This window comes from Oncorhynchus keta, chromosome 10 (assembly GCF_023373465.1).
Source record: "Oncorhynchus keta strain PuntledgeMale-10-30-2019 chromosome 10, Oket_V2, whole genome shotgun sequence".
Lineage (NCBI taxonomy): Eukaryota > Metazoa > Chordata > Actinopteri > Salmoniformes > Salmonidae > Oncorhynchus > Oncorhynchus keta.
The window spans coordinates 18,863,337-18,890,057 of record NC_068430.1 but is presented as its reverse complement, the minus strand read 5'-3'; the positions used below and the strand labels follow the sequence as shown (position 1 = coordinate 18,890,057).

The 26,721-nt window shown below is 41.2% G+C and overlaps 1 protein-coding gene across 1 annotated transcript in view; it reads left to right on the top strand.

Annotated features, from left to right (window-relative positions):
* LOC118373925 (contactin-4-like) overlaps nucleotides 1-26,721 on the top strand; it is a 116,767-nt gene that overhangs the window by 45,327 nt on the left and 44,719 nt on the right. The window contains exon 2 of the mRNA XM_052526623.1: nucleotides 24,809-24,953. Coding sequence (XP_052382583.1) covers nucleotides 24,899-24,953 — 55 coding nt within the window. The 5' untranslated portion in view covers nucleotides 24,809-24,898. The remainder of the gene's footprint in view (nucleotides 1-24,808; nucleotides 24,954-26,721) is intronic.

Genomic DNA, 26,721 nt, shown 5'->3' with positions numbered 1-26,721 from the left:
AGGCTGAAAAGATTCGGCATGGGCCCTCAGATCCTCAAAAAGTTATACAGCTGCACCATCGAGAGCATCTTGACAAACCATGTCGCGGGCTGTTTTAAACTAATCCCGGCTCGCATATTATTTTTTTGATAACAAACCATGTTCAGTCATGTTACCTAGCTAGATAACAACCTGGTAACTTGACAGTAGGTCTAGGCAAATTTGATTGGCACAGGAAGAAAGGAAAAGGGTCTGCTACTCGTGAGATGTGCTTCAAAGGAAGGATTATTGTGGGCATAATGTAAGCCTGAACTATATGAAAATTATATTTCTTTCTGTTCCTTAAATTCTATTTAGTGTCTAACGTTTTCAAAGTTTAATGTCCGCCACAGTCGGAGTGGTGCAGGAAAATAACTTTGGCGACAACGTCAACAAAACGAAGGACCGGACCTGATTGGGAGACAGCAGAGGGAGCACACCCCCATCCACCTTGATGGGGCCGCAATGGAGAAGGTTAAAAACTTCAAGTTTACTCTGCGTAAACATCACTGACAATCTGAAATGGTCCACCCACACAGACAGTGTGGTGAAGAAGGCGCAACAGCACCTCTTCAACCTGAGGAATTCAGCTTGGCCCCTAAGACCCTCACAAATTTTACAGATGCACCATTGAGAGCATCCTGTTAGGGTGTATCACTGCCAGGTACGGCAACTGCAATGTCCGCAACCACAGGGCTCTCCAGAGGGTGGTGTGGTCTAAATAAAACACTTCACCAGGGGCTCACTGCCTGCCCTCCAGGACATCTACAGCACCCGGTGTCACAGGAAGGCCAAGAAGATCATCAAGGACCTCAGCTACCCGAGCCACAGCCTGTTCACCCTGCTACCATCCAGAAGGCGAGGTCAGTACAGGTGCATCAAAGCTAGGACCGAGAGACTGAAAAACAGCTTCTATCTCAAGTTCATCAGACTGTTAAATAGCAACTACTAGCCGCCCTCCGCCTATTACCCTGCCCTGAACTTTAGTCAATCACTAGCCGGCTACCACCCGGTTACTCTACCATGCACCTTAGAGGCTTCTGCCCTATGTACAAAGTCATGGAACACTGGTCACTTCAATAATGTTTCCATGCTGTTTTACCCACTTAATGTGTATATACTGTAGTCTAGCCAAGGCCTATCCAATTTAACTATTGCTGTACAAATAGTATGCTATTTTTCAGATACACTACATATTCCATCAATATACTGTCCATATTGTCGATACAACCCATCACACACACATATACTGTATATACAGTTGCAGTTGGAAGTTTACATACACTTAAGTTGGAGTCATTAAAACTCGTTTTATAACCACTCACAAATTTCTTGTTAAAAAACTGTAGTTTTGGCAAGTCGGTTAGGACATCTACTTTGTGCATGGCACAAGTACTTTTTCCAACAATTGTTAACATACAGTTTATTTCACTTATAACTCTCTGTATCACAATTCCAGTGGGTCAGAAGTTTACATACACTATATACATACACTGTGCCTTTAAACAGCTTGGAAAATTCCAGAAAACAATGTCATGGCCTTAGAAGTGCATGATAGGTTAATATACATAATTTGAGTCAATTGGAGGTGTAACTGTGGACGTATTTGAAGGCTTACCTTCAAAATCATGGGAAAATCAAAATAAATCAGCCAAGACCGCAGATTGTTTTTTAGATTTTCGCAATTTCTAAATGCCTAAAGGTCCCACGTTCGTCTGTACAAACAATAGTACGGAAGTATAAACACCATGGGACCACACAGCCGTCATACAGCTCAGGAAGGAGACGCATTCTGTCTCCTAGAGATTAACGTACTTTGGTGTGAAAAGTGGAAATCAATCACAGGACATCAGCAAAGGACCTTGTGAAGATAATGGAGGAAACAGGTACAAAAGTATCTATATCCACAGTAAAACGAGTCCTGTATCGACATAGAAGAATCCACTGCTCCAAAACTGCCATAAAAATGCCAGACTACGGTTTGCAACTGCACACAGGGACAAAGATCGTACTTTTTGGAGAAATGTCCTCTGGTCTGATGAAACTAAAATAGAGCTGTTTGGTCAAAATGACCGCTATGTTTGGAGGAAAAAGGGGAAGGCTTGCAAGCCAAAGAATACCATCCCAACCGTGAAGCACGGGGGTGGCAGCATCATGTTGTGGGTGTGCTTTGCTGCAGGATGGACTGGTGCACTTCACAAAATAGATGGCATCATGAGGAAACACAATTATGTGGATATATTGAAGCAACATCTCAAGACATCAATCAGGAAGTTAAAGCTTGGTCGCAAATGGGACTTCCAAATAGACAATTACTCCAGGCATACTTCCAAAGTGGCAAAATGGCTTAAGGACCTCAATCCTATTAAACGTTTGTGGGCAGAACTGAAAAAGCGTGTGCGAGCAAGGAGGCCTACAAACCTGACTCAGTTACACCAGCTCTGTCAGGAGGGATGGGCCAAAATTCACCCAACTTATTGTGGGAAGCTTGTGGAAGCCTACCTTAAACGTTAAACAATTTAAAGGCAATGCTACCAAATACTAATTGAGTGCATGTAAACTTCTGACCCACTGGGAATGTGATGAAAGAAATAAAAGCTGAAATAAATAATTCTCTCAACTATTATCCTGACATTTCACATTCTTAAAATAAAGTAGTGATGATAACTGACCTAAGACAGGGAATTTTTACTAGGATTAAATATCAGGAATTGTGAAAAACTTAGTTAAAATGTATCTGGCTAAGGTGTATGTAAACTTCCGACTTCAACTGTATACACCGACATTGCTCATCCTAATATTTCTTAATTCCATTATTTGACTTTTTAGATTTGTAGTTATTGTTGTGAATTGTTAGATACTACTGTACTGTTGGAGCTTGGATCAGAAGCATTTCGCTGTATAATATGAGTATGAGACCAATACAATTAATGATCTGATTCGATTTTTATTTGTCTGTGTGTTTATGAGAGAGGGAGACAGAGAGCGTGTGAGGAAGGGAGAGTGTGTGTGTGTCTGTGTTAACTGAAGAGTAAAGAAGGTTTCATGCTGTGTTTTCCCCTTACTGCCACAATGACATACATGTCATTATGCACGTACAGTGCCCTTCAGAAAGTAGTCATACCCATTGACTTATTCCACAGTTTGTTGTGTTACAGCCGGAATTCAAAATGGATTATAGATTTTATTTCCCATCCATCTACACACAATACCCCATAATGACAAAGTGAAAGCATGTTTTCATTTTTTTATTTCAGGAAATATATTGAAAATGAGACATATCTAAGTCTCTAAGAGCTTTGAACACCTTGATTGTACATTATTGCACAATATTATTTTTTCATTTCTTAAAACGCTGTTGAGTTGGTTGTTGACTTTTGTTAGACTTGCCATAGATTTAAGCTGATAAAGTCATAACTGTAACTAGGCCACTCAGGAACATTCAATGTTGTCTTGGTAATTAACTCTGGTTTATATTTGGCCTTGTGTTTTAGGATTTTTTCCTGCTTGAAAGGTGAATATGTCTCACACTGTTTGGTTGGGAAGAAGACTGGACCAGGTTTTCCTCTAGGATTTTCCCTGTGCTTAGCTCTATTCAGTTTCTTTTTATAATAAAAAAAGCCTTAGTCCTTATCGATGACAAGCAAATGTTATTTGTCACATTCGCTGAATACAACAGGTGTAGACCTTAAATTGAAGTGCTTTCTTACAAGCCCTTAAACAACAATGTTTTAAGAAAGAAAGATAAGTAAAAAATAGAAAATAAAAGTAACAAATAATTAAACTGCAGCAGTAAAATAACAATAGTGAGGCTATATACAGGGCGTACCGGTACAGAGTCAATTTGCAGTGGCAACGGTTAGTAGACGATAAAACATGATGCAGCCTATAACATAATGCAGCCACCATCATTCTTGAAGATATTAAGATGTGTTGGATTTTCACCAAACATAACGCTTTGTATTCGGGACATGAAGTTAATTTCTTTGCTACAGTTTTGCAGTTTTAGTTTAGTGCCTTTTTGGAAACAAGATGCATGTTTTGGAATATTTGTATTCTGTACAGGCTTCGTTATTTTCACTCTGTCATTTAGGTTAGTATTGTGGAGTAATTACAATGCTCTTTATCCATCCTCCGTTTTCTCCTATCACAGCCATTCAACCCTGTAACTGTTTTAAAGTGGAACACATCCGCGTTTGAACTACTTTGCAGATATGAAACGAACAGACAATAATTTCAGTAAACAATATACAATTCCCAGCTAATACTTCAAAACCAACTTTATAAGATTTTTTAAACATATGTTCTATTTGAAAAAAAAACTCCATGACGGACAGTAAGGCATTGTTGCCAGAATAGATGGATGCAGTTCAATGCATGATTAATATAATTATCCAATACTTGTTGTAAATCACAACTGGCCTGCTACGTTGTTTGCTGCCTCCGCCCATTCGGGATTTTTCCGTTTCAGTGACTCAATATTTTGAACAAAAACCGACGACTGTAATAAGGCTGGGAATGTCAATACAATAAAACTAGCAAGGGCAGTGATCACAAGTCAGTCATAACATGGCTAATGTATTGAAAATGAAATCGACAACAGTCGTAGGTCACCGACAACGATGAGACAGCCTATAGGGAGGAGGTCAGAGACCTGGCCGTGTGGTGCCAGGACAACAACCTCTCCCTCAACGTGATCAAGATAAATTATATGATTGTGGACTACAGGAAAAGGAGAACAGAGCATTCACCCATTCTCATCGATGGGGCTGAAGTGGAGCAGGTTGAGAGCTTCAACTTTCTTGGTGTCCTCATCACCAACAAACTATCATCGTCCAAACACACCAACACAGTCGTGAAGAGGGCACGACAAAACCTATTCCCCCTCAGGAGACTGAAAAGATTTGGCATGGGTCCTCAGATCCACAAAAATGTCTACAGCTGCATCATCGAGTGGTTGCATCACTGCCTGGTATGGCATCTGCAAGGCACTACAGAGGGTAGTGCGTCTGGCCCAGGACATCACTGGGGCCAAGCTTCCTGCCATCCAGGACCTCTATACCAGGCAGTGTCAGATGAAGACCCTAAAAATTGACAGACTCCAGCCACACTAGTTATAGAATTGTCTCTCTGCTACCACACGGCAAGCAGTACCGGAGTGCCAAGTCTAGGTCCAAAAAAATTCACAACATTTTCTACTCTCAAGCCATAAGACTCCTGAACAGCTAATCAAATGGCTACCCTGCCTGGCAGCAGGTCACCCCCAAAGCCAATTCCTCTTTGGCCACCTTTCCTTCCAGTTCTCTGCTGCCAATGACTGGAACGAACTGCAAAAATCAGTGAAGCTGGAGACTGATATCTCCCTCACTAGCTTTAAGCACCAACTGTCAGAGCAGCTCACAGATCACTGCACCTGTACATAGCCCATCTGTAAATAGCCCATCCAACCTCATCCCCATACTGTATGTATTTATTTATCTTGCTCCTTTGCACCCCAGTATCTCCACTTGCACACTCATCTTCTGCACATCTATCACTCCAGTGTTTAATTGGTATATTGTAGTTACTTCACCACCATGGCCTATTTATTGCCTTAACTCCTTTATCTTACCTCATTTATGCACACTGTATATTGACTTTTTCTACTGTATGTTTGTTTATTCCATGTGTAACTCTGTGTGTTGTATGTATCGAACTGCTGTGCTTTATCTTGGACGGTCGCAGTTGTAAATGAGAACTTGTTCTTAACTAGCCTACCTGGTTAAATAAAGGTGAAATAAATAAATAAAACATTTGCCCACCCCTGTTTTACGCTGCTGCTACTCTCTGTTTATTGTCTATGCATAGTCACTTTAACTCTACCTACATGTACATATTACCTCAATTACCTCGGCTAACCAGTGCCCCCACACATTGACTCTGTGCTATATATAGCCTCCCTATTGTTAATTAAAGAGCAGCAGTAAAATATTTGTTAATGTTATTTTTTACTTAGCTATTTTTTTACTTAAAACTTAACTGCATTGATGTTTAAGGGCTTGTAAATAAGCAATTCCTTGTAAGGTTTACAGTTGTTTTTGGCGCATGTGACAAACACAAGTGCACGTATCAAACACAAGGTCCACAGGCCGAATAGGGGACACAAGCGAGTATAAATGAGTCAACATTTGAGACATCTACTTTATGAAATTACAGCCTGATGCCATAGCATAGATTAATTCACCTTCAATTGCACTGAGTTTGTCTCCCACTTACTGCGCCCAGCAGAGGGAAAGTGTACAGACACATGCTGCAGTTGTGCTAGGCTATTAAAATGTTGCAGTCTGGCTTTGTTTTTTAAAGCTTGCCAATGAATAACCAAGAAACAAAACCTGCAACAAAACACCATGCAAAGGAGAAACATTTAGCCCTATTACAGCAACATTTGAGCAGGATCCTTGGCTGACTACTCAACTACAAGACATGTTGTGTGCCCCATGCAGCAATGCTTCATTCAACCACTCATGTGATACATGCAATGCAAAAAATATATTTTTATGAAAGGATATTTTACTGACATATGCTGCTGCTACTCTGTTTATCATTTATCCTGATGCCTAGTCACCTTACCCCTATACATATCTAACCCTACCACTCCAGTATCCATGCACATTGTAAACATGTTATTGGCAAACTGACCCTGTATATTGTTTACTTTCTTGTGTTCTTCTTATCTCTATTTCTCATGTGTTTTTGTTCTACTTTACTTTATTTTATAGTACTGCTGATATTGAATACTGCACTGTTGGGAAAGACCTTGCAAGAAAGGCATTCACTGTACTTGTGTACGTGACAACTGCATTTCCAGTATGAAAATAAAATAAGTGAAAATGTATGCACTCTGTCACTACTGTAAGTCACTCTGGATAAGTGTCAGCTAAACTACAACAAAAAAAGTTTTGTATTCAGTAGTCCCTTCCCATATCTATCTCACTGTAACGTAGTAATGGCTTTGCCCCGCACATGCTGTGCAACACTTTAGTAACAGCATTTTTTATGATGTTCTATACTTTTTCCATGCTTTTAGGTAACTTTTTTTAATTAGATTTTTTTGCCTTTATTTAACTCGGCAAGTCAGTTAAGAACAAATTCTTATTTTCAATGACAGCCTAGGAACAGTGGGTTAACTGCTTGTTCAGGGGCAGAATGACGATTTGTACCTTGTCAGCTCAGGGTTTGAACTTGCAACCTTCCGGTTACTAATGCTCTAAACACTAGGCTACCCTGCCGCCCCATTCCCCATACAGCAATGCTGTATTCAACCGCTCATGTGATACATGCAATGCAAATGCCCTTGTCCCAAACATTATCCTAACAGAAAAATTAAAAATAGGTTTTAAGCCCACTGCATGTCATGGTGAAGAAGCTGCACTTCAGCCATTAAATCTGAAATCCTTTTCAAAACACTTTGTGGTTGGAATACGTTTGGTTGTTAAAAGTAACACAATGGACCACCTTGTTCACAGAACACGTGAACACTGAATACATCTTCCACCGACAGCTGAAGCTATTTTAACGGTAACTTTGTGGTAATTACTGGGGGATTAAGAAATATGAATAATTTCAGACTTGAAAAAGAGCACTTCCACTTCCTACCCTGCAAACATGTGTTTTGAATCTTTATGACAATGGTGTGAATAATGTCAAATTTATCAAGTTTGACATCTCACAATAGGTTAAAAAACGCACTCCTAATTATCACTCGGTCTCCCTTATTTCATGTGTGTAAAATAGTGTCAGGCAGGGGGTAAAAGTCAATGGTGATAAGGGTAGATATGCCAGAAAAAATCCTCTCTTTACTGAGCTAGATTCCAAATGGAGTTGGAGAACTAGTTTTAATGGGCTTTATGTCTCTGGGGCTGTGTGGTACCAGATGTCTCTAGCTGAGGGAGACAGCCTAATTAAGACCTCTGAGATTGGGGTCCCAGAAAGTTTAGGGTGCATGGGCAGACAAGGGCGCAGCAGCCATGGTATCACTGGAACAGTAGACTACCCTTGAGGGGGGAAAAAATATTGAAAAAGGACATGCAGTATTTAGCAGCTGTATTACATGTTCAAATGTGGTAGTGATTTCAATGACTTTTAAATCATCTGCATTATTATTTCATGCTTGAGGAGGTTCTGGAGTTTATTTTCCATTAATACTCTTGACCTTCAATCTGTGATTAAAAAAAAAAGAAATTCTCCAAACATACAGTAGCTTTAATCAGTCAACTCATGACCTTGACACATTGTCGTTTGACTCCATTTTGTTGTATGGCTGTGCCCTTTTGATCTTACCTTTATAGATTATCTTGTAGGATAATTCACTGGTTAACACTGAGATACGGATAGATCTTGATTTTTCAAATACATACATTTTTTGTATGATTACGTTCTCTCATCTAAATTGTGTATTTTTCGTCTTTTTTGTATATATTTCAATATATTTTCAATCTCTTGTTCCATATTTAAATTAAATATACCTTCCGGCAACCCGCCTCACCCAATGTAATACAGATCTGCTATTTTAGACCTTATAGCCAGAACCTCCATCAGTAGTTAGCCAGACCTTTACTACAGACACCAGCCGCTTTTTGCCTGGATAATACTTGCAAGTCTGCTCAGCACTTTATCAACCCTGAGCATATCGGACTGTTTTTCTCCACTAAAACACCAGATTCCTGCTGTAAGCCCTGGACCATTACTAAAAGATCAACGCAGCTAGCTAACTTCCACCGAGTGGCCCAGCCCCGAAGCTAGCCTTGAGCAAGGCCCATCTCCCGGCCTGCTCAGTGGACCCTATGATCACTCGGTTATACAGCTGATACCTCCGGGACTCTTCACAAACACGACTAGAATCCACTACACCACCGGATTCCTGCCGTAAGCTCTGGACCTTTGCATCGGTTCATCGCTGCTAGCTAGCTGCTACCGAGTGGCTATAGTGGCTAACACCCTTGTCCAGTTAGCCGCGAGCCAGGTGCATCTCCCGGCTAGCAAACAAAATTACTCCAGCTACAATACCTCTTTTGCCAACTGGCCTGGACCCTTTGTCGACACGGAGCCCTGCCGTTCCATCTCGACTGGTCTGCCGACGTAATTCCATCTGTTGTACCCTCAACCGGCCTTTGCCGGACGTTGGAGCAGATGCTTCTACTAACCCCGGCCTGCTAACATTTTTTTGAACGCCATGTCTCCCGCTTGCCAGCGTAGTAATGACTACCTAGCGGCTTCCCTGTTTCATCTATTGCTGTTCACTGGACCCTATTATCACTTGGCTACATAGCTGATGCCTGCTGGGCTGTTCATTAATCACGGTACTCCATTTTGTTTATTTTGTTCATCTGTCGGCCCCAGCCTCGAACTTAGGCCCTGTGTGTTGTCTTACCCGACGTTGTCTTAGCTAGCTCTCCCAATCAACACCTGTGATTGCTTTATGCCTCGCTTTATGTCTCTCTCTAATGTCAATATGCCTTGTATACTGTTGTTTAGGATAGTTATAATTGTTTTAGTTTACCACGGAGCCCCTAGACCCTCGCAACATGCCTCAGATACCTCTTTTGTTCCACCTCCCACACATGTGGTGACCTCACCCAGCATAACTAGTGTGTCCAGAGATGCAACCTCTCTCATTGTCACTAAATGTCACCTCCACTGTACCCACACCCTACCATACCCCTGTTTGTACATTATTCCCTGAATGTATCCTACCACGCCCAGAAATCTGCTCCTTTTATTCTCTGTTCCCAACGCACTAGATGACTAGTTTTGGTAGCCTTCAGCTGTACCCTCATCCTACTCCTCCTCTGTCTCTCAGATGATGTGAAAGTTAACCCAGGCACAGCGTGTCCCCAGGCGCTCTCATTTGTTGACTGCTGTAACTGTTAAAGCCTTGGTTTCATGCATTTTTAACATCAGAAGCCACCTCCCTAAGTTAGTTTTACTCACTGCTTTAGCACACTCCTCCAACCCTGATGTCCTTGCCGTGTCTGAATCCTGGTTTAGGAAGACCACCAAAAATTCAGAGATTTCCATCCCCAACTACAACATTTCCCTTCTATCCCCAACTACAACATTTCCCATCAAGATAGAACTGCCAAAGGGGGGTGAGTTGCAATCTACTGCAGAGATAGCCTGCAAAGTTCTGTCATACTTTCCAGGTCTATGCCCAAACAGTTCGAGCTTCTAATAAAAATAAATAAATAATACATCTCTCCAGAAATAAGTCTCTTACTGTTACCGCCTGTTATAGACCCCCCTCAGCTCCCAGCTGTGCCCTGGACACCATATGTGAATTGATTGCCCCCCATCTATCTTCAGAGTTTGTTCTGTTAGGTGACCTAAACTGGGATATGTTTAACACCCCGGCAGTCCTACAATCTAAGATAGATGCCCTCAATCTCACACAAATTATCAAGGAACCCACCAGGTACAACCCTAAATCCGTAAACATGGGCACCTCGTAAATATTATCCTGACCAACTTGCCCTCCAAACACCTCTGCTGTTTTCAATCAGGACCTCAGTGATCACTGCCTCATTACTGTCAAACGCTCCCTAAAACACTTCTGCGAGCAGGCTTTTCTGATCGACCTGGCCCGGGAATCCTAGAAGGATATTGACCTCATCCCGTCAGTAGAGGATGCCTGGTCGTTCTTTAAAAGTAATTTCCTCACCATCTTGAATAAGCATGCCCCTTTCAAAAAATGTAGAACTAAGAACAGATATAGCCCTTGGTTCACTCCAGACCTGACGGCCCTTGACCAGCACAAAAACATTCTATGGCGGACTGCACAAGCAACGAACAGTCCCTGCGATATGCAACTCAGGATTCAATACACACAGTCAGTTAGGAAAGCAAAGGCTAGCTTTATCAAACAAATGTACATCCTGTAGCTCCAACTCCAAAAGGTTTTGGACACTGTAAAGTTTATGGAGAATAAGAGCACCTCCTCCCAGCTGCCCAATGCACTGAGGCTAGGAAACACTGTCACCACCGATAAATCCATGATAATGAGAATTTCAATAAGCATTTCTCTATGGCTGGCCATGCTTTCCTCCTGGCTACCCCAACCCCAGCCTACAGCTCCGCAAGCTACTTGCCCAAGCCTCCCCAGCTTCTCCTTCACCCAAATCCAGATAGCAGATGTTCTGAAAGATCTGCAAAACCTGGACCTAAATTTGCAACCCCTATTACCAGTCTGTTCAACCTCTCTTTCGTATCGTCCGAGATCCCTAAAGATTGGAAAGCTGCCGCGGTCATCCCCCTCTTCAATGGGGGTGACACTCTAGACCCAAACTGTTACAGACCTATATCCATCCTGCCTTTCTAAAGTCTTCGAAAGCCAAGTTAACAAACAGATCACTGACCATTTCAAATCCCATGTACCTTCTCCACTGTGCAATCTGGTTTCTGAGCTGGTCATGGGTGCACCTCAGCCACGCTCAAGGTCCTAAACGATATCATAACCGCCATCGATAAAAGACAGTTATGTGCAGTCTTCTCATCGACCTTGCCAAGGCTTTCAACTCTGTCAATCACTCTATTCTAATCGGCAGACTCAACAGCCTTGGTTTCTCATATGACTGCCTCACCTAGTTCACCAACTACTTCTCAGATAGAGTTCAGTGTGTCAAATCGGAGGGCCTGTTGTCCAGACATCTGGATGCAGTCTACCACAGTGCCATCCATTTTGTCACCAAAGCCCAATATACTACCCACCACTGCAACCTGTATGCTCTTGTTGGCTGGCCCTCGCTACATATTTGTCGCCAGACCCACTGGCTCCAGGTCATCTATAAGTCTTTGCGAGGTAAAGCTCCACGTTATCTCAGATCACTGGTCACCATAACAACACCCACCCGTAGCACGCGATCCAGCAGGTATATCTCACGGGTCATTCCCAAAGCCAACACCTCATTTGGCCACCTTTCCTTCCAGTTCTCTGCTGCCAATTAATGTAACGAATTGCAGAAATCGCTGAAGTTGGAGACATAGATCTCCCTCACTAACTTTAAGCATCAGCTATCTGAGCAGCTAACCGATCGCTGTATGCAGCCCATCTGTAAATAGCCCATCCAACTGCCTACCTCATCCCCATATTGTTTTTATTTACTTTTTTGCTCTTTTGCACACTAGTATTTCTACTTGCACATCTATTACTCCAGTGCTAATTTGCGAAATTGTAATTACTTTGCTACTATGGCCGATTTATTGCCTTACCACCTCACGCCATTTGCACACGCTGTATATAGACTTTTTCTATTGTGTTAGTGACTGTACGTTTGTTTATTCTATGTGTAACTCTGTTGTTTGTGTTGCACTGCTTAGCTTTATTTTGGCAAGGTCGCAGTTGTCAATGAGAAGTTGTGAGAGTTCCTGGCCTACCTGGTTAAATAAAGGTGAAATTAACTAAATTAAAATAAATGAAAAACTGCACTTTCCTTTTAGATGTGGGGGTCCTGGACATTATAATAAAATATGCATTAAAACAAATCTCTCCACATTACCATAGATAGTTTCTATGGCGACCCGTGTTTTTGAGCCCCACCTGTTTAGCTAAAATACAATTTTGGGTGGCTGTTTTTCATATTATCTTGGCATTAATACGTGTCACATATCAGTTTGCAAAACAATTTTTTGTTTAAATTACATAAATTGAGTTAATACAGCCACATACAAACATGGTCTCTTTTTTGCTATCTTGAGTAAGACAGCTCCAAAATACAGGTGTTTCTGCCTAGCTCAGTGCTTTCTGTGGTGAAGGGGCAGCCAGCAGAAAATACAGAGCATAGGGGTTGGTAAAGTTCTCTTGTTGCGCCATGATTGGCTCAGTGTTCTGTCACCACAAAATCTACAGGGAGAGCTAGAAAGTTCAAGGCCCCTTGGATGCTGCGATAGATTTACATTAAAAGTGCCCATCCAAGGCTCAAGGTAATTGGCCACAGATAAAATTACATTACATCACATTATATCTATCGTAGCATTGATTGGACTGAACATCATACTTTCAAAATCATCATGAATCAAGTTGACAATCTACTGGCAAATCCTTTTCAATCCTCGTCATATGAAGAGAAATGATAAAACGTATCGGTGCTCATCGGCCATTGGACAACAAGTTGGAAATCTCAAATTCAACAATGAGTGGTTTGAAAGGAATCAGTGGCTAACTGCAAGTGTTGCAAAGCAATCATTATTGCCTGCTATTCGGTGGAGAGGGTGTGTCATCCAAGTCTGAGTTTAAGAGTCTCTTTTCCTTAAAAGGATAAACATTCACATGCAACGTCATGAGTCAGAAAAAGTTGAATACATTGGCCATGCTGTCAATCCAGCATGACTTCTGCCGCGTTCAAAATAACTGGGAAATCTCAAACTCGTAATAAAGAGCTCCGACTGGGAAAATACATTTTGAACTTTCTTCCAACTCGGAATTCCAAATCGGGACATCGGTCCTATTTTTAGAGCTCCAAACTGAAGATCACTGACGTCATGATTCGACCATGTTGTTTTCAGAGTTCCCAGTTGTCTTGAAGCGCTATAAATCCAGAGAATGCCAGACATTGATGACAGAGTTTTATGACAAAATTTGCCCACAAAAAGGACCGCCGCGCCACAGCACAATGGTGAGTCCAAATAATGTCTTGTATCCTACTGCGTAAATGATATATGCAAGGGAGATATGTATACTGTAGCTAAGAAGTAATACTAGGTGTATGCTGTGTAGTAAGCTGTTAGTAGCACATGTGCCTCACCCAAATAATTTGGTCCCTTTCCCCCTCATAACTTAGTCTACTGTTCTGACTTGGTGGTGCCGATGTCATCATCAAATATTTTAAGAGCTTTCATTGTCTGCTTCTATGGTTATTTATTCAATGGTTCTGATTTAGTGTACAGGGAGAATACTGTACGAATGGCCCATGTTCTGAATTCTGTTGCTGTACATTTCAAAAGTGCGGAACAAATAGTTATATTGATTATGTCTGTCTTAGCTCGCTCATTAATGTCTTAATCGAAATTACGGATCGCCTCTTATCCGCCCATCGTTCCCTTATTCCATAGTTTGTACGTCTCAATTGTCAGTAGAAACCATATATCAGCTATGTTTTTTGAAAAGGCAGTAAATGAGGCTGTGTTAACTGTTTTGCTGCCAGACAATGCTTCATGGTGCTGTAAAAAAAGCTCTGCTGTTGGAACAGCTTCATATAGGCCTTAACAGTTTGTGGGTACTGTTTGTCACCGTTATAGTGCAATTAATGTATTGTTTAGTGTTGTGGTGTGGCTTTGCTGGCAGGGGTCAACATTGTTGGGGGGTGGAGTATGCACAACCAAGATTTACATGTTAAAATCGCCACTGGTTTCAGATGCCTTTTTAATTCCAATGAAATCGTATCTTCAAGTTTTTGCAGGGTCTGCAAAGACTGTGACATGAGGGACACAGCAAGGCTGATCTGAGGAGCTCAGATAGATCAGATAGATCGCACCCTTTGGAATCCGGCAGATGCAACAAAATGCAATACGCTTTTTATATTATAACTCTGTTGTGTGGTCTCTTCATCTCAAGCTGCTTTTCTGTTTGATGTCCTTCACTGCCAACCTCAGATTCCACCTTCTACTTTACCATCTTTTCTATTCTTATGGATTTAGGGGGAATAATCAGAGCGGCATTGACCTGTTTTGTTGGGTCTGTATACTCTGTCAGAGCCCGTGTCAAGGAGAGCGGTCACAGTTCATGCCTAATCTTTAGCAGAATTAATCACTCTGTGACCTAGCAGAGATGATGGACTCACTTTCCTTTCTCTGAAATACCACTGCTGTCTCCCACATTGTACAGGTGAATGACAGCTGCCATTCCCCGGTGGGACCCACAACCAGGCTGTGTTGACAGAACTCTGTTGCAGCTCTGATGATATAGGATGATGATGCGGATCAGCAGTTTGTGATTTGAATTTCTTTTTTTTCTCAAGATATTCTCAAAGGGGTGTATTATTTGACTCAGGGCAAAGTATTATTTACAGAAACATATATTTCACCTGACAAAACGAATAAAATGGTTCCACCGACATAGATGAGCATTGCTGTTAGATTTCTCTTGATCTTGACTTCACCTATTCATATCAGTTTGGAATTGCTCCTAATGTCCCTTCGCCCTACTGTAAGAGCTATTTCCTATCTGGTTAGCTGGTGAATGGGGCTGCAGCTCCCTTGCCGGCAAATACATCACTTGTATAAGAAGTGATCAATTGGAGAGGAAAGGGCTGATACAACACCGTTGAATATTTCGGGGCCTGTAATTTGATTCAATGAATTATTCATGGGTGGCCCTGTAATGAATGTAAAAAGAGTTTCCCTATCATTCATAATCTCTGGGGCTGCAGTAATGTGACTCCCTTGCTTTGGGCACTTAGTGTCGTTTCCAAAGGCCTGCTGCTGGATACCTGAGTATGTAAGGAAGGGGTGGAACTAGAGACATTTTTTGGAATGCTGAAAGAGAGGCTTCAAACGTTAACACCTTATATACAATGACTGAGGATTATAGAAAATATAGGAAAAACCCTGTGCTCAGGGTGAGGATTTTTGATAAAGAATAGAATAAGACGTTGGATATGATAAGGACATGTCTGAATAGATGGATATCTGAGTTTATCTGGCTGGTTTGCTATTATACAATCTGCTACTGAGACAAGGCTGTGTTCCATTTCACATCGTTAACATACTGTAAAACCAGCACAGATCACAAAGACTAGCAACAATTCACTAGGTCATTTTTTACATTTGATATGGGCGGCAGGTAGCCTAGCGGTTAAGAGCGCCGGGCCGGTAACCGAAAGGTCGCTGCTTCAAAACCCTTAACCAACTAGGTGAAAAATGTGTTGATGTTCCCTTGAGCAAAGCACTTAACCCTAATTGCTCCTGTAAGCCACTCTGGATAAGAGCGTCTGCTAAATGACTCAAATGTCAAACGTAGCTGTTGATGAGAAAGTGTCAAGACTAAAAATCATACTCTCCTTGAAACTTTCCATTGTGCTAAAGATATGCCTATGTGTGCTCATTATCACCTAATTTGAGTCATTGAGTAAGATGCAGTAGGCTACAACATTGCAAGAAAACAAGCTGTGAAAAATGGTGTGTGTCGTAAGCAACTCACTGGAAACAATGGCATGAACCCGATTACATGCATTTGACTTGCGCTGTCAACCCTTAAAATAGAAAAGCCATTAGTCTAGAGCGGCATAACACCACACTCCAACACTCCTCTTAGCTCAACGGGTAGCGAAATATATATATATGATTGGTTAAGGGTGGTGTTATATTGCACCCAACAGGGAACAGCATACCATATCCATTCACTATTGTAACATAGGGTGGCAGAATTATGCATAGTAATCAGTAATAAAGAATTGCCTTATATTGTTCCCCTCATTACTCTCTATTGGACACAGCCATTCAGATAGAATGAGATGTTCAATATCACTGCTGTTGTTTATATTTATTGTTTTTTTTCCTGTTAGAAATATAATTCTCTCTCTGGAGAACAACCGTTCATCATAATGATTAAGTAGTAAAAGTTGTCTTAAGTTATCTTTTCTTCTTATTATTGAGTCTTGGTTCTTTTCACTGAATATGAAATTGCCTAGCAAACAAACACAGACACTAGTTTTGTATGAAATACAGCTCTTAAATAATATGAATTCTCACGAGTTGGATTACATTTAGCCATTTCAACAGCAACTTGCTCAGTGATCCTTTCTAAGACACTTGTTGTGAAATTGCTAGTAGTTTGCTCCTCTGCCTTTTTTCTGATGTTGCGCTGTAGAGTATGCAGAGTGCTTTTTATTAAGGCTGCTGCATGCTGGGCTCTATCCACCTGCAGAAACGATCTGTCTGTTTGTGTTAGCTTTGCTGGTGTCTGTCATGCTGGAAACCAAATTACAATGAGTAAATGGCCTCTGTATTGCAAACACAGGAATTCAGGTCATTGTGATTGGTGTGTGTGTGTTTGTGTGTGTGTGTGTATCACAACAATGCCTCTTAGAAATAGTCATACCCTATGAAGTAGCTAAAACTTTTACAAAACATTTTTATAGCGTTATACACACAACATTGTAGAAAAGTTAAAAGCAGTGAATTTATTGGCCAGTATTTAACTTTTTAATATTTAGCACTGTATATTCTTACCAAGTTTATGATTATTTTATTCTTACCAAGTCTTGAGTCAATAATGCATATGTCAGGCAAAATACAGAAATTCTTTCAAACAAACTATGATCTTATCACTGTTTGACATCCAGTCATCCTTTTTCTTCAGGAATTCAAGGACAATCCTTGAATCCTGTAGTGGTGGACTGTTGCCGTCACTGGTGCCATAATTGTGCAGAGCCTCGAAGAAGGAATGTTCTCTGTGATCAGGGCTGTACACTGTGTTACAGACTGGTAGCAGCAGTAAGGCACAGTGTCTCTCTTTCTCTCTCTCTCTCTCTCTCTCTCTCTCTCTCTCTCTCTCTCTCTCTCTCTCTCTCTCTCTCTCTCTCTCTCTCTCTCTCTCTCTCACCAAAGGAAGAGGCTGATTGTGTCTCAGCTCCTGGGGAAGTATAGAGCTCTCTCCAGTTACTCTACGAGTACTCAATCAGTGGGAAACATGGTTGTCAGTGGAGCTGGTGATTTATTGCTTAGTGTAAATGAGTGTGACTTTGTTTTTTTTTTTGTCAGGTACAGGAGCTGTGGCTACTGTAATCCCATTATTCTATGTGATGTGTCTACTGTACAGTGTGTGGGCATGCATGTTTGAGCGTTTATACACACTTTACATATAGAGATACTGGGCTGTGAATTTTCAACATACAGCAACTGGCGCTGTCCATGGTGCTGATCTGTGTTAGTTACATTATTGGTGATGGCACTTATCGTCTTATCATCGTGTCTGCCTAATCCAAATCTTACTATGTTCTTCCTTTCATACCACACTGTCGGGAGAAGCTCTCTTCACCTCCATGACAACAACCATTTTTCAAATAACAGGATCATTATTTACTTTACTTACCATTTTGCGCCGCCGCTTTTCATAACCTATAAAAGTCTTGTTTTATTTGTATTTATTGGATAGTGATTTAAACATATGAGTGAATTACTGGGTTACTGTAAGTTCAGAGTGTAAAGATTAATCTGTGGGTTAATTTGAGATCCATCTATTTATATGAACGATTTCTCTTTAGAGCTATCTTCACTCTGTCCTTCACTCTTCGTTGCCTGTTGACTCTGTGAACTCACTGTAGTGTTCCTGTGAATACTAAAAACAAGAAGGGATGTAATTAGGTTTTACTCGTCAATGTTCTCCTCTCCTCTAGCTAGCAACATGTTCCCCCATTCGCCGGTGGATGTTGATTGACATCTAGTCACCATAGTGCTGCCTAGCTTCCCCTCCCCCATGCCTGGATATGGGTCGACAGTAACCTGAGATCAAGGAGATTACAGGAATGTTTTGGAAAGGTGAGCTATGATATGATTAGGATATAAATGGAAGTGGATGGACAAGATTTAATTCAGTCTCTACCCCCGGTATAATATTTCATAGCAATAATTAAGGTCTGTCCATTGCAACACTGTAGATTCTTAGGTTCCCTTTCCCCCTTCCTCTCCCCTCCTTGACGTTGCAATTTCACAGAGAAATGGTGTAGTCCAGCCTGGTCCAGATGCTCTATGCCATGATTAACCCTAACAAAATGAGGATTTTGAAACCCAGGGTGTGTGATTCTGTATACTGGTCTTACTAAAAGGGGTACGCTCGAAAAACATGACTTAATTACCTCTGGCTGGGCTGCTGATGTACATTTTCAGTGGTCACGTGTTTATCTCAGTACTCAGGAACTAATGAAGTGGAACACTGCTCACCAGAGTTCAACTCCATCCTCCTCTCAGTTCCACCTAGTTTACATATCCCACTAGGGGATGCTGCTCATCAGTAATGAACATTAAACCAGCCAATGCATCATACTAGAATCCAGCCGTGTCGATACCCATACCTCATTGAATCATTTCTTTCCAGCTAGCTATCTTAATCTCGGAGGCCGTTGAGGGAGAAGAGGCTCATTATCTATGCCACAGTGTTATTAGGGATTATCCCTGACAGATAGTTTCCCTTGCAGGCACCATTAACTCGGATTCATCCCACTTGGTATTTCCAACACCTGCGACCACCTTCCGCTGGGCACAATAATTATTACAGTTGTATATAAATTAATCATGGGGTTCATGAGCAACATTTTTTAAATTTTTGGACTGTGACCAAGAAACACATCCTCCCCAAATATTCCCAGGACCTAAGCATCATTAAAACAGAGCTGTGTTATCTGACAGAGGAACAGCGCCAGCTCTCTGTCGTACATTATGCTTACGGGACTCTAGTCTCTGCATCTTGACGCTGAGCAAAATCATAGCAGCGATCCATGAGGCAAATGCATACAGTTCCATGAGTTTGACTTTGAGCGCCAGGGGGAGAGGACGTGCTACAGCGAGGAGACAAAAGAAAGTTGATCAGCTTGAAAATGAAACTGGACAGCTGACTAAAGCGAACATAAATTAGCATCGATCATCTGGCAGAGCAGGGACACTAATGTCTTTAGGCTTCAGGGCCTTGTTAGACAACCTCAGCAATGGGCTGCAATGGTTCACCTTCCCTCACAATCCCATAAATAGCTATAATTCCTCAGTGAGCCTAGTCACAATAGGAATGGCTAGATTTAATGCCACTACTCCTCTACTACACAATTCATATCCATGTACAGTAACACGTTTGGCTGGATCCTAAAGTGCTTTACTGTGTGTTTGGGTTTAAATCAACTCATCCATTAACATGTGCACCACCTGTCTGGGTGATGCAGAGAAAAGAGCACCAGAATGATCACTACTTGATGCAGCAGTTCTTGGAGTTGGAAAATGTGAGGAGTCATTCCAGGCCGTTCTAAACTGAGGGATGATTGGATGGCCAAAATATTATGATCATGGATTTAGTCATGATACAGTATTTAAGGCCCTGACTCTACATCATTACAGTAGGATATACTTGGAACAAAAGGAAGAGTGACCCCTCTTGGCCAATGTACATCACTACTGTCAGTGAATTTGTTGCACCTTATCTCACTCAGACAGTTTTCGGCAAGCTTGTCTGAATTTAGATCACATTGATTGTGAATGACTCACCACAGTAACTGGCATGCATCATTTATTGATTACAAATAGCATTTTGGGTAGTTGGCTGGCAAATATTCCTGGCAGGTTCAGAGTTAAACATTTCACGCAAACTTAATATAACATAAAATTGTACATATACTCCCACCAAAGACTGGAGATTGATGGTATTGCAGACTGATGGTATTGCAATGGATAGGGGGAAAAGTCAGTACATTTAGTTCAAATGAATCAAATGTGAGTTCCTTTTATTGTTAGATGTGTACTGTTTCAGAGTCAGTTTTTCCTACATGAGACAGATACATGATCCCTGTAACTCGAAGGGAAGTCATCATCAACGTAATGTCCTGTTATTGACTTAAAGTATTCCTCCATAGTTGATTGAGACCAATGGCAAGACTGTGGGCAGAATGACAAACAACAAAGCAGGAGGTTAAACAATGGAAACCAAATCAATGGAGATGGCTGAAAAGTCCCTCCGAATAGAAGATAAAGAACCTAATAAATCTCATCTAATTTAATCTCTCTTCTCATCCCTTCTGAGATCTGCTCAACGTGAGCAAGACAAAGAAGCTGATAGTGAATTACAGGAAAAGGACTGGGAGCACTCCCCCATTCACATCATTGGGGCTGTAGTTGAGCGGGTTGAGCACTACAAGTTCCTTGGTGTCCACATCACTAAGGACCCATCATGGTCCAAACACACCAACAAAGTTGCAAAGAGGGCTCGACAATGCCTATTCCCCCTCGGGAGGCTGAAATTATTTGGCATGGGACCTCAGATCCTCAAAAGGTTCTACAGCTGTACCATCGAGAGCATCCTGACGGATTGTATCACTGCCTGGTATGGCAACTGCTAGGCATCCGACCGCAAGGCACAGAGGGTAGTGCGTACGGCCCAGTACATCACTGGGGCCGAGCTTCCTTCCATCCATCACCTCTATACCAGGTGGTGTCAGAGGATGACCCTAAAAATTGTCAAAGACTCTAGCCACCCAAGTCATAGACTTTTCTCTCTGCTACCGCATGGCAAGCAGTACCGGAGCATCAAGTCTGCGAGGCTCCTTAACAGCTTTTACCCCCCAAGCCTAAAGATTGCTGAACAGTTAGTCAAATGGCTATTTGCATTGACCACCTTATTTTATTACTATTTCTGTAATTTTTTGCACAGGCTCGATGTACACACACTGGAATCTAACCGCACACTCACACATACTACACTGACACTGACACTCCAGCACACACACACACATATACAAACAAACACGCACGAAACACACACAAAACACACATGCATATTGACTCCACACACACACACATACACTACATGATCAAAAGTATGTATACACCTGCTTCTTCCACACCAAGCTTGACAAACTGTTGCCACAAAGATTTCTGTATGGCCCTTGCTTTTTGCACAGGGGCATTGTCATGATGAAAAAGGAAGGGGCCTTCCCCAAACTGTTGCCACAAAGTTGGAAGCACAAAATCATCTAGAATGTAATTGTATGCTGTAGCGTTAAGATTTCCCTTCACTGGAATTAAGGGGCCTAGCCCGAACCATGAAAACCAGCCACAGACCATTATTCCTCCTCCACCAAACTTTACAGTTGCCACTATACATTGGGGCAGGTAGCGTTCTCCTGGCATCCGCCAAAACAATATTTGTCTGTCAGACTGCCAGATGGTAAAGCGTGATTCATCACTCCAGAGGACACGTTTCCACTGCCCCAGAGTCCAACGGCGGTGAGCTCTACACCACTCCAGCCGGTGCTTGGCATTGCGCATGGTGATCTTAGGCTTGTGTGTGCCTTCTCGGCCATGGAAACCCATTTCTTGAAGCTCCCGATTTAACATTTATTGTGTTGACGTTGCTTCCGGAGGCAGTTTGGAACTCAATAGTGAGTGTTGCAACCAAGGACAGACAATTGTTATGAGTAATGCGCTTCAGCACTCGGCGGTCCCGTTCTGTGAGCTTGCGTGGCCTATCGCGTTGTTGCTCCTTGACGTTTCCACTTCACAGCACTTACAGTTGACCGGGGCAGCTCTAGCAGGGCAGAAACTGACTTGTTGGAAAGGTGTCATCATATTACGGTGCCACGTTCAAAGTCACTGAGCTCTTCAGTAAGGCCATTCTACTGCCAATGTTTGTCTATGGAGATTGCATGGCTGTGTGCTTGATTTTATACACCTGTCAGCAATGGGTGTGGCTGAAATAGCCAAATCCACTAATTTGAAGGGGTGCCCACATATTTTTCAATATATAGTGTACATTCACATTCATTCACACTCTTCACATATGCTGCTGCTACTTTTTGTTTATAATCTACTGTATGCCTAGTCACTTTACCCCTACCTTCATGTCCATATTACCTCAATTACCTCGACTAATCCATATCCCTGATCTCTGACTCTCTACCGCTTGTATATAATCTTGTTATTGTTTTTATAGTGTTTTATAGAGTTTATTGAGAGCAATTTTCCAACTTTTTTTCAACTTTGCATTGTTGTTCAAAGGACAACTCCACCTAAAACAATAGTTTGGTATTTGTTTTATTAGTCCGATATTGACATAGTCCCAAATTGTTTTTCTTGTCAGCAATCAAGTTTTCAAGATAATGTAACTTTCAGAATACAGAAATCATACCTGTATGATGCTGCGTTTTGCATCATATGGTGATGATTTCTGTATGATTTCTGTACTTGTAACAATGGTCTTGTAGTAAGCACTTATCGGTAAGGTATACCGGTTGTATTCGGCGCACGTCACAAATAAAATGTGATTTGATTATAACATATATTATTTCTGAAATGTACTGCACCAATCACATTTTATTGGTCGCCTAAACATATTTAGCAAATGTTATTGCGGGTGTAGCGAAATGCTTGTGCTCCTAGCTCCAAGAGTCCAGTAATATCTAACTAAAATAACCAAGTTCAAACTCGCTAATTTCCGATTCATTGCAAATTGTTCGACTACAGATAGCAAAACTGTAGTTCAATGCTATGATACTCTCCCTCTTAACATATTGCTTGCCTAGTTGGGCCTAGGCTTGCTGTACAAAATGAAAACCAATTCAGTCTGTCTACAAACAGGCTCCTAAAGTGCTTGATAGAAAGCTCAATAGCCATCAACACTGTTACGTCTTCAGAAACCACGAGCTCCTGAGTTGGGAAAATCTTGTGCAATACACTGACGAATGTCTTGTATTCAAGTTCCTAAATGACCTGCCTCCCCCTCCACTTAGTACTTTTGTTAACTCAAACCCATGGTAGCAGATCCACAAGGTCTGCCGTGAGAGGTGAGTGTATAGTTCCCTTAAGGAAAAGCAGGCAATCTTCTTTCTCTGTTAGAACTTCCCATGTCACACTGCCATCAGACACACACAACTGCACCACCTATCACATCTTCACAAAAAACATAAATACATGGCCAAAGGCCAATCAGATTTGTGAACCTAGCTGTGTATTGCAGCTCTCCATGTTGTCTGTTGTCTGTAGCTTGTGAGGGGTGGAAACAAAGTGTTTATTTTCTGTATTTTGTTTCATTGCTTTATGTGTTATGTTGCTGTCTGCGTGCTACGTGTTGCTTGTCCTATGTTGCTCTGCTTGTGCTCACTGCTCATTGTTTGTCTGCATTGTTATTGTTATTGTGATTGTTTTTAATAACCTGCCAGGGACTGCGATTGAAAATTAGCCGGCTGGCTAAAACCGGCAATTTTACTGAAATGTTGATTAATGTGCACTGTTTCTATAAAAATAAACTCAATCTCAATATTAAAATAACAATATTCATTCAAACATCTCCCATTAGGCCTATTAATACTCCGGTAAATAAATACCTGATACCGGCACAATATAATGTCTATTGTTATTGATACCTGACCCTCTGTCTGGAACTGCTGATCAGAGCCTGTAAATGTCATGTGTATAGCAGCAAGACGTTGCTTTTAGAATTGACAGCAGTAACAGTTCCCTCATGATTCATAGAGGATATCGTCTCTGTCTGTGTCCACTCTGTTTTGAAGTGGATTGAATGCCTTTCCACTATGTGGATTGCTCTCTCTAGTTCTCTCAATAGAGGGCTGTTTAATTTAATATGTCTCACCACGCTGTCTTATTCCCTGCCCTTTAAAAGTCTCACATCAAACACCTCCCCAGCACATCCTTTTCATGGATATATGGGGAGAGAAATGCATGCAGATCTGTATATGCTTCACATTATTTTCAGTGTAAATGTGTTGAACCAACAATAGTTTGAGAGAAATCTAAACATTGCCTTTGGCAGGGGGGCTGTGCTGCTCATCGGTTGCTGCTGTAAGCCTTGAATCTTTTTTCTCGCTCCCTTGACTTGTGCTCCGGGGAGATATTGTAGCAGCAGAATGTATACACCAAATATCATCTCCCATGGATAAGCTGCTAGCTGCCCCTCAGGCACAGGGTCTTGGCTCTGCTTATTAGATGAATGAATTGTTAATGGCTCACTGATTTTCCTCAAGTTCCAGTTGCGTTTTTCAACAGGCTCAGTGTATATTGCAAAAGGATTGTTGCCGCATTGCCCATTTCATCTTTTCTCCTTCCACAGCTAAAAGGAGCAGAGTTTACACAGGAAATATTCTACTCTCACTGGCAATTGGATGGGAGAAAAGAAAATCTTTGACCTTGGAAATTGAAGATGTTGTTGCCATGGGAACTGTTAATCCTTCTGTCACTCAAGGTCTGCCTTGCTGGTAAGATGGCCCCCAAGTCGCCGTTGATACCACACCTGATCTGCACACTCATCTCTTGCATGTCTGTGTTATCCTTTCCTTATCTCCTCAAAAAGTATCATGCCATTCTCACCCAGGTTGCATGCTGTTAGAGATTTACCACTGGTATTATTATTGTGTGTGGATGTATGTATGTGTATATATATATTTTTTTTTTCACCTTTATTTAATCAGGTAGGCTAGTTGAGAACAAGTTCTCATTTGCAACTGCGACCTGGCCAAGATAAAGCATAGCAGTGTGAACAGACAACACAGAGTTACACATGGAGTAAACAATTAGCAAGTCAATAACACAGTAGAAAAAAAAAGGAAAAAAAAGAGAGTCTATATGCATTGTGTGCAAAAGGCATGAGGAGGTAGGCGAATAATTACAATTTTGCAGATTAACACTGGAGTGATAAATGATCAGATGGTCATGTACAGGTAGAGATACTGGTGTGCAAAAGAGCAGAAAAGTAAATAAATATAAACAGTATGGGGATATGGTAGGTAAATTGGGTGGGCTATTTACCGATAGACTATGTACAGCTGCAGCGATCGGTTAGCTGCTCAGATAGCAGATGTTTGAAGTTGGTGAGGGAGATAAAAGTCTCCAACTTCAGCGATTCATATCATTTTCCCTAACCCTAACAACACTCCCCTAATTGGAGTAACTAATGGACAACAACACTTAAGCTTCTACTTCCAGCTTATACATACTATATAGATATTTTACAGACACAGTATATATTACATTAGTTGTCTTAGGTTTGATTTTAGTCCAATCCCTCAACCCCTCTCATCTATCTCTATCTACTGTGCTGTTGTGTTTCACAAAAGTTCTGAACCTTTCTATTCTCAAAGTTTCTACAGATTGTAAATTAAACATAAACATTTTTGCTAGTATTGTTATATAATTGATCGATTGACTGACTTTTTAAATCACTCAGTAGTGCTATTTGCAGAGTTAGCTCAAGGTAAATTCTTCAGCCATTCCTGAACCTGCGACCAAAAACAAGCTAGTTAAGGACAGTACCAAAATGAATGATCTAATGATTCTGTCTCTTCGCAGCACAATCTGCAGAGCTGGGATGGTTGTTGCCTCCATATATATAACATTCTATTGGTTGCAAGATTTTTGTATAATTTAAATTGAAAAACTCCATTTTGAATCCGGTGTTGTTTTAGGTGTCAGTTCATGAACCATGTGCCATGGAATCAGTACATCAAAAATCTCTTCACAACTGTTATGCAATCTGTATGGCACAGCTGTCAATTCTTTAGTCCTTAAATCAAACTGGTATATTTGTTTTATTTATCACAATTTTCTTAAACCAATTTTGGCCTTTAATACACGGCCAACAGACAAGTTCCTTACTTTCTCCTCCTTCCGCTTGCCGCTTCCATTTTTTGTGGTAATGCTGCAATTAGTTAGTTGTAATTTTGGATAGAGCAGATATTTCCATATATTTTTGTTAGCTGCATGTGTGACAACTCCACCAGTCTTTTTTATGATATAATTTGAAAAGATTATACCGTTTCTAAACATTGGTTAAAAAATGTTTTTTTTTTAATCATGTGTCAAACTTGAAATGAAAGTTGTAGAGTTTGTGATTAACTCACAATGGTTTCTATGCTGCTAATCTATGTTGTATTTCTCATTCATATGTCTCACTTCTTACTGGTACTGTATCTCCTTGTACAATGGGATTAACACGTCCTTATCCTTCTATATCTCGCCCTCTGCCAA